The 16,732-nt window shown below is 34.5% G+C and overlaps 3 protein-coding genes across 3 annotated transcripts; 1 reads left to right on the top strand and 2 right to left on the bottom strand.

The window, feature by feature from the left end:
* Positions 1–2,086: 2,086 nt before the first annotated feature.
* On the top strand, positions 2,087–5,650 carry ADH1 (alcohol dehydrogenase 1). The gene is made up of 10 exons (XM_011029078.1): positions 2,087–2,318; positions 3,085–3,221; positions 3,327–3,373; positions 3,489–3,814; positions 3,948–4,030; positions 4,130–4,205; positions 4,307–4,368; positions 4,753–4,848; positions 4,950–5,111; positions 5,323–5,650. The coding sequence occupies exons 1-10, from the start codon at positions 2,282–2,284 to the stop codon at positions 5,437–5,439; spliced, it is 1,143 nt and encodes a 380-aa protein (XP_011027380.1). The 5' UTR covers positions 2,087–2,281; the 3' UTR covers positions 5,440–5,650.
* A 5,700-nt stretch (positions 5,651–11,350) lies between these two features.
* LOC105127697 (tumor necrosis factor ligand superfamily member 6) lies at positions 11,351–12,262 on the bottom strand. The gene is made up of 2 exons (XM_011029077.1): positions 11,581–12,262; positions 11,351–11,543 (listed from the first exon to the last, which is right to left on the bottom strand). The coding sequence occupies exon 1, from the start codon at positions 12,146–12,148 to the stop codon at positions 11,627–11,629; it is 522 nt and encodes a 173-aa protein (XP_011027379.1). The 5' UTR covers positions 12,149–12,262; the 3' UTR covers positions 11,351–11,543; positions 11,581–11,626.
* An 832-nt stretch (positions 12,263–13,094) lies between these two features.
* LOC105127696 (protein trichome berefringence-like 7) lies at positions 13,095–16,470 on the bottom strand. Its single transcript, XM_011029076.1, has 3 exons — positions 15,214–16,470; positions 14,463–14,621; positions 13,095–13,727 (listed from the first exon to the last, which is right to left on the bottom strand). Exons 1-3 carry the CDS (start codon positions 16,032–16,034, stop codon positions 13,445–13,447), a joined length of 1,263 nt encoding a protein of 420 aa, XP_011027378.1. The 5' UTR covers positions 16,035–16,470; the 3' UTR covers positions 13,095–13,444.
* Positions 16,471–16,732: the final 262 nt, after the last annotated feature.

The following is a 16,732-nucleotide window of genomic DNA, read 5'->3' as shown; positions in this document are numbered from 1 at the left end:
TAGATTACCGTAGCTGTTGTCCTTCGACTTCGATATCTTCTTATGACTATAACATGGATGGTCCAAACGTGGAAAACCAAACCAGCAAATGGTTGTGCTTTACTAAAGTTCCCAGCACACCTCTAACAAGGCAGCTACATTAATGACAAAAGAAAAAAAACTTAAGATTTGGATAAAATATATATAAAAAACGTTTCTAAAATTAATAAAAAAAATAATCCTGAAAACAAATAGAAGAGAAAATTAATTATGCAAAAATTATACCCTGACAAGAGAACGAAAAATCAAATCCACAAGCCAGTAACCAAAAAATTAAAATCAAGCATATTAATTAATTTTTATGATATAGTCGCGCTGAGGCTCTCGAGTGTCTGCGTGACTAGTGTCTTGTTCTACGATATGCTTTTGGATAGGATTGTGCTTAAACAGTGAAGACATGAAATGATGATTTTTTTAATGGTTAATATAAAATTCTGTTTTTAAAATATTTTTTATTTAAAAAATTTAATTTAATTTTATATAAAAATAAAAAATAGTTTATTATATTTTTAAATAATTTTTTAATTATTTCAATGAACTAATATTAAAAATAAAAAAATATTTTTAAAACATAAAAATAAATAAATTTAAATATAAGACGCGAATCCACTGCTTTACAATGACAAATCGTAGAAGGGGAATGTACGCACACAAAAATCCTTTTTATATTAATATATCAAAATAATTTAAAAATACTAAAATTTTATTAATTTAAAATAAATAAAAAAATATTTTTTAAAATATTTTTAAAATATAAAAACAAACGAATTTATAACCGACATTTGATAGCAACTTAGACATTGTTTGGGAAAGCGGTGCGAACCGTATTTCTAATTTTATTTATTTATTTTTTATTAAAATTTAATATATTTTGTATTGTTTTAATTTAATGATGTTAAAAATAATTATTAAAAAATAAAAAATATTAATTATATATAGTTTTATATAAAAAATTATTTAAATAAAACTATAATTATACTGCCAAGAAACTTTTAGAAGCTATCCCATGATCACCAAAAAGAAATGCATATGTATCTCCTGTAGTTTTAAAACCCGGCCCGGACCGGTAGGTTAACCCGGGACCCGGATGACCCGGAACTGGAACCGGGCCGGGTTGATGAAAAAATAAGGTAAGTCATGACCCGGCGTGACCCGGACGACCCGGCGGGTTGACTCGGAACCCGGATGACCTGACAAAACCCGGTTAAAAATCCAGTTGTAACCTGTTGACTTTTTTTTTTTACTAAAACAACATCGTTTTAATTTTTTTAAAAAAATAAAAATTAATCAGGATGATCCGGTCAAAATCTAGAACCCCATCCTTGGACCGGGCCGGGTTTAAAAACTATAGTATCTCTGGATTAAATGCGTGCGCAGCAGGGGCGCCGCCTGTTGTCCTGGCTGGTGGCCTGTAATTCTAAATGACTGCTCGTGGATTTATTTTTCTATGTGTTTGTAATTTTTTTAATCACCATCCTTCATTATTAATTCTTATTTCTTTTAGTATTTCAGTACTTGTCTAGCGATAGAAAGGACTTGTTTCTTTTCACTACATCTGGGTTCGAGTTCTGGTATGCACTTCTGTCACCCTCGCGATACCTTATATGCCTACTAGGTTTACAGGGTATTTAGTGGGCTATGAAAATTAGTCGTGGCGCACAAGCTGACCAGACACCCCGTAAAAATAAATAAAAAAAAAAAATTCTTATTTCTCCTAGGTTTAGATAAATAATTTCGAAATCTCTGTTGATGATAAGTGTGCAGCTCGAGTGCTCCACTGTCTTTTCAAGAGCAAATTGACCGTCAACTTGAAGGCCACGTGTGACTGTAAATAAAGATGGGTTTGGTATTTGTATTTTAAAAATATTTTTTAAATTTTTTTAATATATTTTTAAATTTTAATTAATTTAATATGCTCATTTTAAAATTAAAAATTAAAAATTAAATTTTTTATTAATATAATTTTCTAAATAAAAAATGCTTTAAAAAAAAAAAAACCCGAACTACCAAACACAGTCTACGATTAGAAGATAGACAGAGAGGAAAATCTCCAAGTAGCTACAAAACATAAGGCGCCACCAGGAATCAAAACCACTTGACAAATTCCATCATACAACAGTACTGCGTGCAGAGTTGGAGTCATCATTAAGTTCACTATCTCTATAAATCAAACCACAAGACGCGATAGTTGCAGCGATCCATACACATAATCCATCGTCTTAGAAACACTAAAGAAGAAGCCATGTCTAGCACAGTTGGTCAAGTCATTCGCTGCAAAGGTACCGTATACACTGCTCACAGTCATCACTGCTGTCCCTTTATTTTTCAGGCCGGCTAATACCTTGTCCCACTTTTCCGATTAGATATATAACTGTGGTCTATCTTTTATCTTGTAAATATATATAATTCAATCGTATATATTGTGTTGATTTAGTCTGTGGGTTTGGTAAAAATCTTGAATGTTTGTTTTCATCCTTAACCGATCATCTCTCTATGTACTGCTTAGAATTGGCATAAGGGTCCCTCTACGTTTAACATCCGCTTAAATCAACCTCTGATCAAAGGTCGAGCCCCTTCACCTTGATTTATTACTGATTAGAAATGGCTGTGATGAGTTCAGTTCAGATCTAACTGGAAGGAGGTTCGCAAATTGCTTTTAGTAGGAAGCAAAGAGATTAGTTTGTTTTAATTTAAAATATGGGATCTGATTCAACAAAACATATAAAGTGGAGGGACCGTGTTTTTATTTGATTTTAGAAACAGGTGTTCTTTCTCTGCATGATACACGTCTCCTTTTCTTTTTTGAGTTTTCATATATTTGGTGTGCCCCCCCCCCCCAAGATAAATCCAAGTGCTTCCATGCAGTGTTAAGTCAACCCGACCCAACTTGTACGGTCGGGTTTTAAAGTAAACTTAGTGAGAGCTAACATGGTCAAAATTTGATCTAGATTTTTTTTTCCCAAAATTCTTGAAGTAGAGTGTTCTTTATTCATGGGATCAGCCTGGGTTAATTGTCTAATCGACCATGTGGGGTATTTTACGTAGCCGCGGTGGCATGGGAAGCAGCGAAGCCACTGTCGATTGAAGAAGTGGAAGTGGCTCCACCACAGGCTAATGAAGTTCGCTTGAGGATCCTCTTTACCTCTTTATGCCACACCGATGTTTACTTTTGGGAAGCTAAGGTGACTCGAGTTTATATTTATTCTAGCCAAAATTATACGGAGACGGTTCGTGTTTAAGATGCATTAAAATTGAAATTGGAAATGTTCTGATCCTTTACATTGCAGGGACAAACACCTCTGTTTCCACGCATATACGGTCATGAAGCTGGAGGGTAAGTACATCTCTATATAGAAGTACTAACAGCAGCATGTTCGCAAATTTGTTTGTTTAGATTATCACACTGCAATATGCTTATAAATATTTTGATTCTGTTTGCTGGCTCCTAGAATTGTGGAGAGCGTGGGTCCTGGTGTGACTGATCTCCAGCCAGGGGACCATGTCCTACCTGTATTCACTGGGGAGTGTGGGGATTGCAGACACTGTAAAACAGAAGAGAGCAACATGTGTGATCTCCTCAGGATCAATACTGATAGGGGTGTTATGCTCACTGATGGAAAATCAAGGTTCTCTATCAACGGAAAGCCAATTTACCATTTTCTTGGCGGTTCCACGTTTAGTGAATACACCGTCTGCCATGTTGGGACTGTTGCCAAGATCAACCCTGCTGCCCCTCTAGACAAAGTTTGTATTCTTAGCTGTGGAATATCAACAGGTTTGTTAATTACAATCGCCGACTGCTATTGTATCATCTATTGACACCGTTGATATATGGAATAAAATACGAATATTAGTGGTGAGATAAAACCCTTCTACGTTCTTGATACATATGGTCACTGCGGTTGTAGGCCTTGGTGCAGCTTTGAATGTTGCAAAACCAAAGAAGGGTCACACTGTTGCGGTTTTTGGACTGGGTGCCGTTGGTCTCGCTGTAAGTTGTCCTCGTTGATTGTGTTTTCACCTCTCCCGATCATATAAGGTTTGTGGTGAACTCTAACGCTTCATCTCTTTTCTTTTGAACTAATTTTAGGCTGCTGAGGGAGCAAGGTTATCAGGGGCTTCGAGGATTATTGGTGTTGATTTGAACCCCAACAGATTCAAAGAAGGTAGAGTGAGTTTATTTGCCTAGAATACATACTCCATGTCTTAAATATTGTGGCATTTCACTAATCACTGATGGTTGTAACTTATCCTGTTCGTCTCACAGCAAAGAAGTTTGGTGTTACTGATTTAATAAACCCAAAAGATCATGACAAGCCAGTTCAACAGGTGGGTTATGAAACATTCTTGTCATATTTTGTATGCACCTGATCACAGCCTTGCTTCTAGTTTGGCTTTCTATCATACCATGGCTCATTACTTTCGATGCATTAAATAATTTTTGATCACTGCAAGATTAATTGAACATGCTTTCTGTCTTGGCCAAACTAGAGGCTAAATATTATCCATTACCATGACCACAATATACACCACTCTACTCAAACATGTTTTGTAGATTCCAAAGGTTAACATTACTTCATTTTAAACCTTTATTGAACAATCAAAATTTTGATTCTACTAATTGTTATGTATAAAGATTGCCGATTTTTAAATAAATTCATGGCATGATGCCAGAAAAGTGTCACTTGTATGATTAATATTGCTTTTGGTCAGGTGATTATCGAGATGACTGATGGAGGAGTTGATCGGAGCATTGAGTGCACAGGGAATGTCCAAGCCATGATCTCAGCATTTGAGTGTGTTCATGACGTAATCACTTCCCTTCGCTTATATGCTGTTTAATCATACTAATTATATATGTTCCTGCATATAATCGTAAAATATCTCATCATATCATCTTGGCCTCTCAGGGTTGGGGTGTTGCGGTGCTTGTTGGTGTCCCGAGCAAAGATGATGAATTCAAGACCCACCCAATGAATCTGTTAAATGAGAGGACCCTTAAAGGGACCTTCTTTGGCAACTACAAGCCTCGCACTGATCTTCCTGGCGTGGTGGAAAAATATATGAATAAGGTAAAAGCTAATATGCATGTTGGTGGATCTGCAGCCATGTAGTGGTTGGTAGATGAATTTTAAGACGTCCTAGATCGATATTTGACGAAGATTTTTTCGCAAAGTGATTTTCAATCAAGCCTACATACGGCTTCATTCAGTTTTAAGGTGTTTACTTGTGTCATTGTCACTTGCTATCTTGCATTTAAACTTCAATATTTTTAATTTTCAGGAGCTGGAAGTGGAGAAATTCATCACTCACTCTATTCCCTTCTCGGAGATTAATAAAGCATTTGATTACATGCTGAAAGGAGAGGGTCTGAGGTGCATTATTCGCATGGAGGGTTAGCTAAAGAACATCAAGATCCACCTGCTACATGGAGGCCTTGGCTTTCGATATAGTAGACAAGTAATGCAATGGCTTTTGGTTCTGGTTTTTTATCATATGAAGAGATAAAATATGTAAGTTGTTCGCGGGTGCACTGTTTGTGGCGTTGGCCTTGCGGCATATCATAAACAGAGTTTTATCTATTTGAATGCATTATTATGTTCTCTTGTCCCTCCCTTTTGCCATCTCCCCATCTTTCACGGGGTATAGTGAACTCGAGAACTCTCACCGCTGCAATTTGTTATTCATTCATTATGAGGCTGTTGTCTGCAATTCTGCTCTTGGTGTGAGAAAGTTTGAAGAACTTCTGGTTAAGCATTCAGGCTTTGATTTAGGCTCAAATAGTGACGAGTTTGATCAGGATTGGGCCTGGGTCTTGATTTTGGGGTTGCCTAGTTCATATGAGTATAGGCTAGGGGTTGCGGTTGGACCTCTTGTTTTGATTTTGCTAATCTTTTAGACCTACTTTGTTTTTATTTTTATTTTAATGTGTTTTTTGTTGTTTTGATTTGAAAAATAATTTTTAAAAATAAAAAAATATTATTTTAATAAATTTTTAAATAATATTTTTTTTTAAAAAAAATTAACTAATGTAACATTTCTAAAAACTCTTTTAATTTGTTAATGCGACCACCCTTGTTATTCATGAGTTGTACGATGTCAGGTAAAATGTTCTCCGTGTTTTTAGGAGTTTTAATTTTTTTTTATGGGTTGTGTTTCATTGGTCATGCGTGATATCCATTTTTTATGTGGTTGCATACAAGTTTTATTCTTTTAATCCATTGCTCTAGCTCGGTGGAAAAATGAATTTTCATGAATTAACGCTAGCTATTTTACGTGTTTTGTTTTCTTAATGCAAATGGGTTTGTTTAGTTTAATATATTAGTGCAATTAGGTTTTATTTTTTTAATCATTAAAAAAACATTTTAAAGGTTTTTTAGATGTATATATATATATAAATCATCCAAATTACATTTAAACCAGCATGTTTGGTTTTTTTTGGTTATTTTTTTGTCAAATTTTCTTTTTATCTTATAATTCGGCAGATTGAATATGTTATTAAGATAATTCTTGTGTAATTTAAGTGGAAACTTAAACGTGGCAAGGATTTGAAATAAAAAATTTCAAATTTAACTTGGTGATCTAGTTTAATAATAATATTAAAAAAAATAATTCTCAACAGCTTTAATATTCTTCTCCTTACATTTAAAATATTTTTAGTCAAACCCACAACATACCAAAAGGTAAACTGGTTAATGCTAAGAGATCTCCCTTGATCACCACCACCTGGCTGTTATAAATTACAAATATTTGCTAAAGAGGGCTTGGAACAGTCATTATTCACGTGCAACTTGTCCTCCGCAAATGGTTCGTGCCTGTTGGGAATTTGAAGTTGAACTTATTTTTGTTAAAATTTGATTTTTTTTTGTTTTAAAATAATTATTTTATAGATTTTTAGATTTTTTTAATTAATATGGAATTCCAAAACTAATTTGTGTATATTTTAATTAATTTTATAAATTGTAAAATTAACAATCATATAAACTTTTAATAATTTTAAAATTTATAAAACTTGAAATAATAATTTTTAAAAAATAAATTTAAAATTTAATCAAATAATTCTCCCAAGAGCTGTCAGCATCATCTTCTTGGTGATGCTTATAGGACGCTCATAGTGTGAAATTCATTACAACACGTACGCGATCCCATTTTTAGACGTGCGCGGCCATTTCCATCCATAAATGGTGGCCTTTAAAGGTGTTTTTAAAGTCATTTCATTAAGATTTTTTCAATGATGTTGGTGATATCAAAATCAAAGCATTATGATCCATTCTTTCTTACTTTCCATGGAAGGCTTGAATTAAATGTGTAGGGAAGAAAATATGCATGGGTTGAGAGAAAACAATTGCATGAAACAACCCATTTCCTAGCAGCTTGCCCAAACAACTAGGACTTTTCTAGACTCCTGATGTTTGGACCTGGCCCATATAACTAGATTTGTTTTTTTTTAAGAAAAAAGAAATGGGCATATAACACATTGATGCGAATACAGACAACAGATTAAAAAACAAAGGAAAAGAAAGAGTGTAGCTAGCTCAATTGGAACACATTAATGCCATCAACACTTCACTGAACTCGGCTCCACTGCATGACGGGCTAAAGGTTAATGCAGGAAAACAGAACTATGTACCGTTTACTTGAATGTCTTGTTTTGTTCTTCTTAGGATCCCAAATCCACCACTAATCCGTAGTGCTTCATTGATAACCTGTGTTTCCAGTAAACCAACCAACCAAATGAATAAAAAGCTAAAAAAAAAAAAAAAAAAAAAACCTTGCTATGTACCGTTTACTTGAATGCCTTGTTTTGTTCTTCTTAGGATCCCAACTCCACCACTAATCCGTAGTGTTAACCCAGTTTCTTTATCTTCCCTGCTAGAAATAATTTCCTCGTTTTCTTTCTGATAACAATATCCATCCACAGGAGTCTTGGTGAAAAACTAAGTAGCATTCGAAGAGACAGAAAAAAGATGAATTGAACACAACGACTTTAGGAAAAGATGAAACAGGAGTAGAGAGCGAGGTCAAAGTTAAGATGATTTGGTGGTTGCTTTAGTTACCACTAATTCTTGCATAACAAGAGCATGCTCTGCCAGTAACTTGATTGCCACACTTGAAGTTGCGGTGATCGTCCAGAAGTGGCAAATGGAAGCACAAAGATAACATAAGAAATGAGATCTTCTGTCAACAAATTATCAGATTTCATGACATCTATGAGGCGACCAAGGAAGTCTCCTCTTCTGCTTTCAGGGGATGCTCGTTTTTCCTCTATAGTATCTCTTATCAGCTTCAAAATTTTCTTTCTTTCTGAAATTGGAAAGTGGGACTTAAATTAATAATTTTAATTGTACTTATAAAAATTAAAATGTACACAGCAGAGGATTAAAGATATTGAAAATTCTTAAGATGAAAGTGTGAATCACACCTGCATACACTTGAAAGGCAGCGCCTGGTATGTTCAAAGGAAAAGACATTGGCCCTTTTATGAAGCCTTCAAAACTCTCACTTTGAATTTCCCAGGTTTTTTCAGGATCATAACAAAACCAGAGCTTTGAGCCGAATTTCAACAGCATCTGAAAGAAAAAGGCAGCGATGTAGAATTAAATGAGGAAACATGAAAATAATCAAGTTCTGCTGCACACCAGTATACAAATCAATGTGTCCATGTTCAAATAGTTAGGTAGTTATGAAAGAATCCAAACGTTATTTCTACTTACACGCATTGTAAAAAAATATATACATGTGCCTATTGACCACATGGTCCAAAAGGAAGGAAATGGGAAACAGAAACTAATTAAGAATGGAAGAGCAAATTGCCACAACACTTTCTTGCATGGAGCATTGCTCGGAGAAAGCAGAAAATGAATGATACACATCTAAGGAGCTGGAAGTATAGCAAAGACTTGGCGTTATGTAGTCAACATCATGCATAAAAAATAACTTATACAAAACACGTTTCATGGCGAAAATTAATATACTCGACAGGCATCAATTATAACAATTTATTTGTAAAAAAAAAAACAATTTATTTTGTCCATGATAATGGTAATGTTAAATAAAATTATTTTGTCCATGATAATGGTAATGTTACCTACCGGAGATCGAAGATACACGTTATCGACAATGCTAAAATTGTAGAATGACTTTCCAAAAAAGGTTGAAGAGTAGGAATTAATTGCAAACTTTTATGAGTAAGATACATGCTGGAATAGAATCTCTTTTCATGCTAACAAGTACTCACAACCAAAGCTCCCTGTTGTAAGTTAAGGGGGAAGATATTGTTTTTTCACTCAAAGGCAAAATATTATTCGAGGATGAAGCATAAAAGCCAAAGTAAAATACGCAGAGATTAGCCTCGTAGTTAAGTAAAGTTGATATAAAATTTTAATGCAGTGAGCTACCAACTAATTATACTTTTTTCATCTATCTCCATTTCTTTTGAAATATTCCTATTAGACGAAGATTTGTGTTTAATGATTAAAATCATAAGTGTTTTGTTTGTATTGATTTGGTTGTGTGCGAGTGCGTGCATGAGACAAGAGAGAGCATCTTATTATACACATCATTCTTCATTTCATCACATGGATTTACTATTCAAAGTTTTATTTTGTTTTTAATTTGGTTTCATTCTTTTATATATAATTATATTTTGTTAGGCTAAATTCAAGGGTAATTAAATTAAATTTATTGAATAAAAATAAAATTGAAAGATAAAGAACTATAATACAAAAAGTGTCACAAATAAGTGATGACTTGAGAGTTCATATAAAAGTTTAATTTAATTCTCATAATTTAAATATTATAAATATTCGATGGTAGAATGAAAAAAATAATGTTGTTGTCGATTTAAACTATTAAAACAATTAATTTTTGTGTCAAATGATTCCATTTGATCATGAGAGTTCAATTTATATGTTTTTTTTTTCACATTGAAAGTGCTTTAAAAAGACATGTTTGAGTTCGATAATATTTTTTTAATTTCAAGTTAATTTGGAATTGTGAAATGATTTATTTTTAATTTTTTAAGACAATATATAGATTCATCAAGGTTTATATGATGTTTATATGTGTTATGGGTTAAATAGATTGGAAAATAAGTTTTTGGATAAGAAAACCTTTAGCTCTGATTTTTCAACTACTAGTGGCTAGAATTAGGGCCAAATTGGATAATGCATCGTCTAACACAATAGATGATGTGCTCTCTGATTTATTTATTTATTTTTAATATCATCCATCCCTTCTATAATAAATGAATAAGGGTCTAAGTGCTCGAGCCCTAACAAAATGAGTCAGGTTAGTTGCGTTCAATTTATTTTTTTAAATTATTATAATTTTTTAAATTAATATTTTTTATATTTTTTTCTAATTTCTTTTATTTATATTTAAATTAATACATACTTTGTTTTTTAATTTTATTTATACAACCTTTTTTAAATGGTAATTAATTTTTAATTATTTAGTATACATTTAATTTTTGAAGAGATTATTTTACTTCTTTTATAATTTAAACTATGTTGTAATCAAATAATCCTTTAAAATATTATTTTAATAATTCTATTTAGAAAGAATTTTAGTTTAAAATATTAAAAAAATTAAAAAATTAAAGAGCCATTAGAAAAAGTTAGGCTCTCGTACCTGACTTAAAAGGGAAAAGACCAGGCACACCTATTTTTTATTTTAAAAAAGAATTGTCTATACAGACAACAAATCATCTATTAGAATGTTTCTTAACCTTCAAAATTCAAAATTGAACCAAAAGAACACTCTAAAAATATTATTAAAACCTCAATAATCTCATTGAGGAGGAGGGGGTTGTTTTCGTTGACTCTACTGTTTTTAGACACTTCTTTTTATATCGTTGGATTGGAAGTGGCAATTGGCAATATTTACGGCTTAACAAAATCTAACCAGTCATTTAATTGATGAGGACTTGCATTCGTCGCCACAACCACGGAAGGTACATGTTAGTTTTCAAGAGGAAAACCGATCGAGTGAAATAGAATGGCTGAGCATATTTTCATAAGAAAAGAAAACCCGTTTCATGTTTTTAAGCTCCTCTCTCTCTCTCTCTATCTCTCTACACATTCATGAGATGCCAGTAATCGTGAAGTTATGTGTTTTTTCTTCTGAAATGACACACTAATCTCCTAACGCATAAAATGATAAGAGATTTGGAGTTTTCTCAAGCTTATACAATTACACCATTGGGAGCGGATCAATCAGTTTTGATGTTTACTGAAGAATGAATGTATTCTTGAATAACTCTTGAATTAATTAAGAAATATTCTTAGCATCAAATAAGAAGAAATTGAAATGTAAGAGAAAATGTTTTAAAACATTGTTTCAAATATGTCAAGGACAAGGACAGGGCAACACAAAACACCAAACATGAGATAACTTCCTGTAATAGACACACAGTCAAGTTTCAGGGTTTTATTGTTGTGAATAAATTAAAAACCAAATTAAACAAATTTAACTGCACTTTGTCAGAAAGTTTCGCTTAGGGAGTTTATGAAATTATGGTCATCGAATCCTTAAATTTTACCCCCTGAACAACACCACAAATGTTCACGGAGTGATGCTGTAATCATTAGGCCTTGTGTTCAGGTCGGGAATGATCATTAGAACCAGAAGAGGATGGTGCTGCCAGCTGATCAACGGTACCAGCATTCCCCTCTATAGCCTTAGCATGCAAACCTTCGCCAAGCTTCTCCTCCTTCTTAATTTCTTCACCGATATGCACGTCATCAACAATCTCTAGCACCACGGCTTTTGGCCCGTGAGGTCCTCCTACTATGGCCTCTTTCACCTTCAAATGTTCATGAACATCTACAATATCGGTTTCTTCAACAGTTTTCTTCCCTTTCTTCTTGATAAAGAAACAAAGAGCAGCAGCAAGGAATGCAAGGAATATAAGGCCACCAAATGAGACAAAGACAATGACTATTACTGTGGTGTTGTTACTTGGTGATGGTGCAGGCGGCAGAGGTGGTGGAGGTGGACGGATATGAGGTGGTGGTGGACGTACATGAGGAGGTGAAGGTGGTGGTTGGAAAGAGTGACTTGGTGGTGGAGGGGAATACGGGAAGTCAAGATTATTGGAGGCGGCCATGTCAAGCGCAGCTAGTGGATGTTTGAAATTTGATGATTTGAATTTGTTGCGGAGAAAGTAGTAGGGTTGGATGCCTATTTGTACGGAGAGGTTAGGGTTATTTTTTTTTGTCTAAAATTCATAACAAGTTTTGAGTGACTTGACTCTCATTCTAAGATTTGTGAGAAAGGGTTGTTTGCATTGGAAAACACTCCTCAGTTTCCCTACACTCAAAATCCCATGTTTTTTAATCTGAAGCTTATATCCATATGCCTATTGCCTACTACAGTACTACAATCCAAAATATAGGCATGCTTGCCCAGTTTCTAGCGAAGGTAAGAAGTTGCTGCGGGAAGGCGCTTGTTATGTGATACGCATTGATTATAGATAGAAAATGAGTTGATTTGGAGCCTAATGACCATTTGCATAACTTAAGGTAGCATTATAATTTGTACCGGTGTCATAATAAAAGGTATAATGCTAGGGATTTAGTTTTTCAATAAATTATGAAAATGTTAACTCAGATTTTACGGTTAATTAGAGATTTTAAACCATTATGATTTTGATCATTTTTTTCCACGTAGAATTGGTAGGTTGAAGAAGAATATAATCAGCAGTTGGTCTGTGGTTGGCCCTGCTTTTACCATCCAAGAGTAAATTTGTCCATTTTTCTTCTTCTTTTTCGTCCTCTTCTTTTCTTGCGCTTCAATCAAATAAAGGCCGACGACTCCGATAGAGCTTCAAGTGAACAACATCCTTTTATCTACCCTACATATCATTTTAGAGAAAAAAAAATGAGCGTCAATTTTTCCAGTCCAGATCATTAATATTTGTAATGTGCTCTCACACAAATTCTTTAAATTATTGATCATTTTCAGGAAGGGGGAGAATTTCCACTGCTCAGTTGCCAATACAATTGTTAAAAGGCTTAATAAACCTTAATGTAAAGCATTGACAAAGCAAGGCATACTGTCAAGCCAAATGCAACTTGAACATTTTAGCAATAACGCTTTTATTGTACAACAGCTCGGTGGCCTCTGAAGAGCTTCCAGATTTCAGCTAAAGCTGGAAAGAAATCATTACATGTGAACTCAAGTGCAAGTAGAATAGACAAATCAAGTAATTTTTGGATCCCTAAGCTACACAACAAACAATATTTGTGACATATGCACACAACTTCTCAGCAGAGAAAATCTTCGCATGTATTGAAATTAGTTGAGTAGAAGGTTTGGAAATTGAATGGGGTCAATTGAGGAGGGAAGAATATGGAACACGCTACACGGTTTGCATTTTCTAGCTTATGGAAAGAATGGCCTATTAATTCCTGGACAACATATTTGACAAGAGAATCTCGTTCCACATATCAGGTACACCAGGTAAGCACCAGTGGCTGCAATCAGGCACAGATGGATTGTCACTCCAAGTGCCAACATGTGCATCACTCCGGAATGCACCCATAGGTGTCACATGCAAAACTGTTACGGGAACTGCTGTTGCCTTCACAACCTTGATTATGATGTCAGATATCGGGCTACGATCCCTCCCTCCAGTTCTTGATGAAGGCTGCCAGGTCACTTTGCAAGAAAGGCGGTTCCGGCCACTGGTTAATTACAAATGCAATCAATACAATCAGTCAAGTTAACTAGTTAAGCATGAGCATGCCTGTAAATAGCAATAAGCAAGTATGATCTTTCAGCAGATTGTCACATGATGGTTACAAACAAAATTAACATTCATTGACAAAACAGAGGAGCCAACATTGAAGGATCTCATGGCGTGTAAAAGAACAAGACATCCTGTAAGTCGCTCACTAAATTCAAAACATGATTCTGTTGAAAATAAGCATCATCTTATAGAGATATCAGCTATAATCAGTCAAGTATCAAAATCCTTGGATTCTTTCAGATTAGAAGTTATGGGATTGGATTGCAAAGGAGATTGGCAGAGGTGGGTTTGTTTAACGTTGCTTTGGGTTGGGATTGTCTGGATGCAAAAGATGAAATCTTCTTCCATATGGCTCTGTTTTAGGAGAGCTCTTGATGTCTGACATGATTCTTATTGGGGGCAGTTCAATACCAATTATAGGGTCAAACCAAAATATTTCAACTTCTCCTTCAGGATGTAAGGCAATAAACACACCAGTCCATCCTCTATACGGAATCCATGATCCATCCTATCATCTCCATTTATTTTAATGGGTATAGACTAAGGAAGCAATTTGCAAAATGCATGGTTCATCTACAGGGAATTGTATGCGTCATTATTTTGTGTCTGATAGACACCTTTTGAAATTGTTTATAATTCACTAAAGCAAATAAGAGAGTACATAACACACCTCCAATGGGAAGATTCAAAAGTGCGGAAGAACACGCTTGTTCTATTTGCATTTATGGTAGTATTAAGCCATGATGCCCATGTATGTAGTGCCCTTTCAAAGGCAGCAGTGATAGGCATTCCTAGCTTCAGCGATCCGCCTACCAGAAAATAACAGCCCCTGTCTAAGAAAATATGTTAGGAGGATTTTGTGCATTCATAGACCAAAAGAACTATGTTCATAGACTCCAATGAATTCTAGATGCAGATAATTGTTGACATGGAAGAACACAGAATATCATTTCTTTGACCATTGATGTGTATACGGGATTTTAAACCTAACCAGAGTTAAATAACTGCATGAATGCTACATTCAGGAATTCATCGCCTGTATCTACATCTTCCTAGTAAAAGAAAAACGTGTTAGGTGCTATTAAATCATTCATCTTTTCAGCCAACAATATTGGATGAGATGACTATAAAACGAGAATTCAATGCAAGCTTTGTGATACATGCATTTATCAACACGTCTTACTGTGTCACATGTAGCATTATCAGAAGTTATCAATGGCTATATAAATGATGCAGAAAGAAAAAAAATATGATAGGTTTGCTTCACATATAACATAGAAGTATACGGCAGTATTATTTGCAACCAAAGACTTCTTCAATCAGCTCATACCAGAAAGCACATCCCAATTCCAAAATATAGTTTCAAGTACTATGTCACAAATAGTTTAACTAGATATCTCTCAGACAAGTAAACAACTTACATTTCAAAGAGTTTACTCGGTGTCCACCAATGCCCTGAATTAAATATTAGAATATCAGAATCAATCCATTCATTGCGAATATCGTCCAACTTATCGATCTTCAGTGTTGATTTAACCCTCTTCGGAGCGCGCCTAGGTGATGGACCAGGCTGCACCAGAAAAACTGATCTATAGAAATCAATTCTCAAGTCAAAAGAACTAAACCGTACACCTAAAAACCTAATCTGCTTGGTAATTTTATTCCCGTTGATTTCATAGACACTTCTCTTGTCCTCCACACCTGTCATAAGCATACATATCAAGGACTCCCACTGTGTTCTACTCAATGAATCACCAACAAAAACAATTCGCTTCCCACGCATCTTTTCAAGAATTTCACGCGCATTAAACCTCGGAATTTCACAATTCTTAGGCTTCCACCTCCATTTTGTATAACCTCTGTCTCTTCTCCCATTAGCCAGGCAATTAAATCCATTCTCAGCGAAAGGACACTGAGATGCATCATATAAAGGGTAACTCTCATCTTGTATCCAGTTTCCCTCAAAATAATTGCACTCACTTACAGAACTATTGAAATGGGGAGTCTCATACGTCTTATTAATAACAGGCTGAAATCTTGGAAACAGAATCACATATGCATATGCCATGGCTAAAAGGAAAGATAACAACGAACCAACAACAACAACTCCATTGAATGATTGAAAGATCCAGAATTTACAATGACCCTTTATTACTCCCTTGCCAAAACTCAAAACCCTTTTCACAAAAGGCCTTAAATGGCCAAATGACCAGTGATTGAAACTATCAACCATCTCGATCATCTCAGAGAACAACACAATGCACACTCATAGAACAACACAATGCACACTAATAAAACAACTCAATTTGCCATCACATCATATCATTAGTACAACTAACTCAAAATTCCACATACCATAACTTCGATAATGGAACCGATGCTGATACATACCTATTGAAACAAAAACAGATCAGTACAGCAGCAGCAACCCAAATCAAGACCAAAACTTGAAGAATCTTTAAGAATCACAATAGGTGAAGTAAACACTCAATGAGGCGAAGTTTCTTGAAATGGTGAGGCGCAGATAAAAAGTGAATGAGGGTTGAAAGGTCAGGGCACTCTTGTCATTTATGGGATAAAAGTGGAGCTAGATCAGACAGGGATCCTGCGGACAAGTTGCTGTTTAGTAATAAGTACGACACAGGAAGCTTGTCGGTGAATTGAATTTCTGTTTATTTACGTCTTTTTGCACAGCTGAACAGGTGAGCCGGCCTTCAAAATACGGTGTATTTATGAGTGTGGTTTGTGAAAAAATTTAATTTTTTTAATTTTAACGTTTTATATTAAAAATAAAATTTATAAATATTATTTTAATATATTTTTAAAAAAAACTTTAAAAATCAACATTTATAATAATTCACTACATGCCTTTTAATGTAATGAAGCCTGAGTGGTGGAGCCCTCTTTTGATTTGGACATCAATGGCCTGTCTTTGATAGA

Source organism: Populus euphratica, unplaced genomic scaffold (assembly GCF_000495115.2).
Source record: "Populus euphratica unplaced genomic scaffold, PopEup_1.0 scaffold93.1, whole genome shotgun sequence".
Lineage (NCBI taxonomy): Eukaryota > Viridiplantae > Streptophyta > Magnoliopsida > Malpighiales > Salicaceae > Populus > Populus euphratica.
Note: the sequence above shows the minus strand (reverse complement) of the source record. Positions and strands in the feature narration are given on the sequence as shown.

What these genes read in the sequence shown, in the direction of transcription:
- LOC105127697 (XM_011029077.1), bottom strand. Translation starts at nt 12,148, where the DNA reads ATGGCCGCCTCCAATAATCTTGACTTCCCGTATTCCCCTCCACCACCA.
- LOC105127696 (XM_011029076.1), bottom strand. Translation starts at nt 16,034, where the DNA reads ATGATCGAGATGGTTGATAGTTTCAATCACTGGTCATTTGGCCATTTA. An exon ending in CCGAGTAAACTCTTTGAAAT is followed by an intron (nt 14,622 to 15,213) that starts GTAAGTTGTTTA and finishes TTTCTTAGACAG; the next exon opens with GGGCTGTTATTTTCTGGTAG. An exon ending in TTTGAATCTTCCCATTGGAG is followed by an intron (nt 13,728 to 14,462) that starts GTGTGTTATGTA and finishes GTAATTAACCAG; the next exon opens with TGGCCGGAACCGCCTTTCTT.
- ADH1 (XM_011029078.1), top strand. Translation starts at nt 2,282, where the DNA reads ATGTCTAGCACAGTTGGTCAAGTCATTCGCTGCAAAG. An exon ending in TAGCTGTGGAATATCAACAG is followed by an intron (nt 3,815 to 3,947) that starts GTTTGTTAATTA and finishes CTGCGGTTGTAG; the next exon opens with GCCTTGGTGCAGCTTTGAAT. An exon ending in ATGACAAGCCAGTTCAACAG is followed by an intron (nt 4,369 to 4,752) that starts GTGGGTTATGAA and finishes GCTTTTGGTCAG; the next exon opens with GTGATTATCGAGATGACTGA.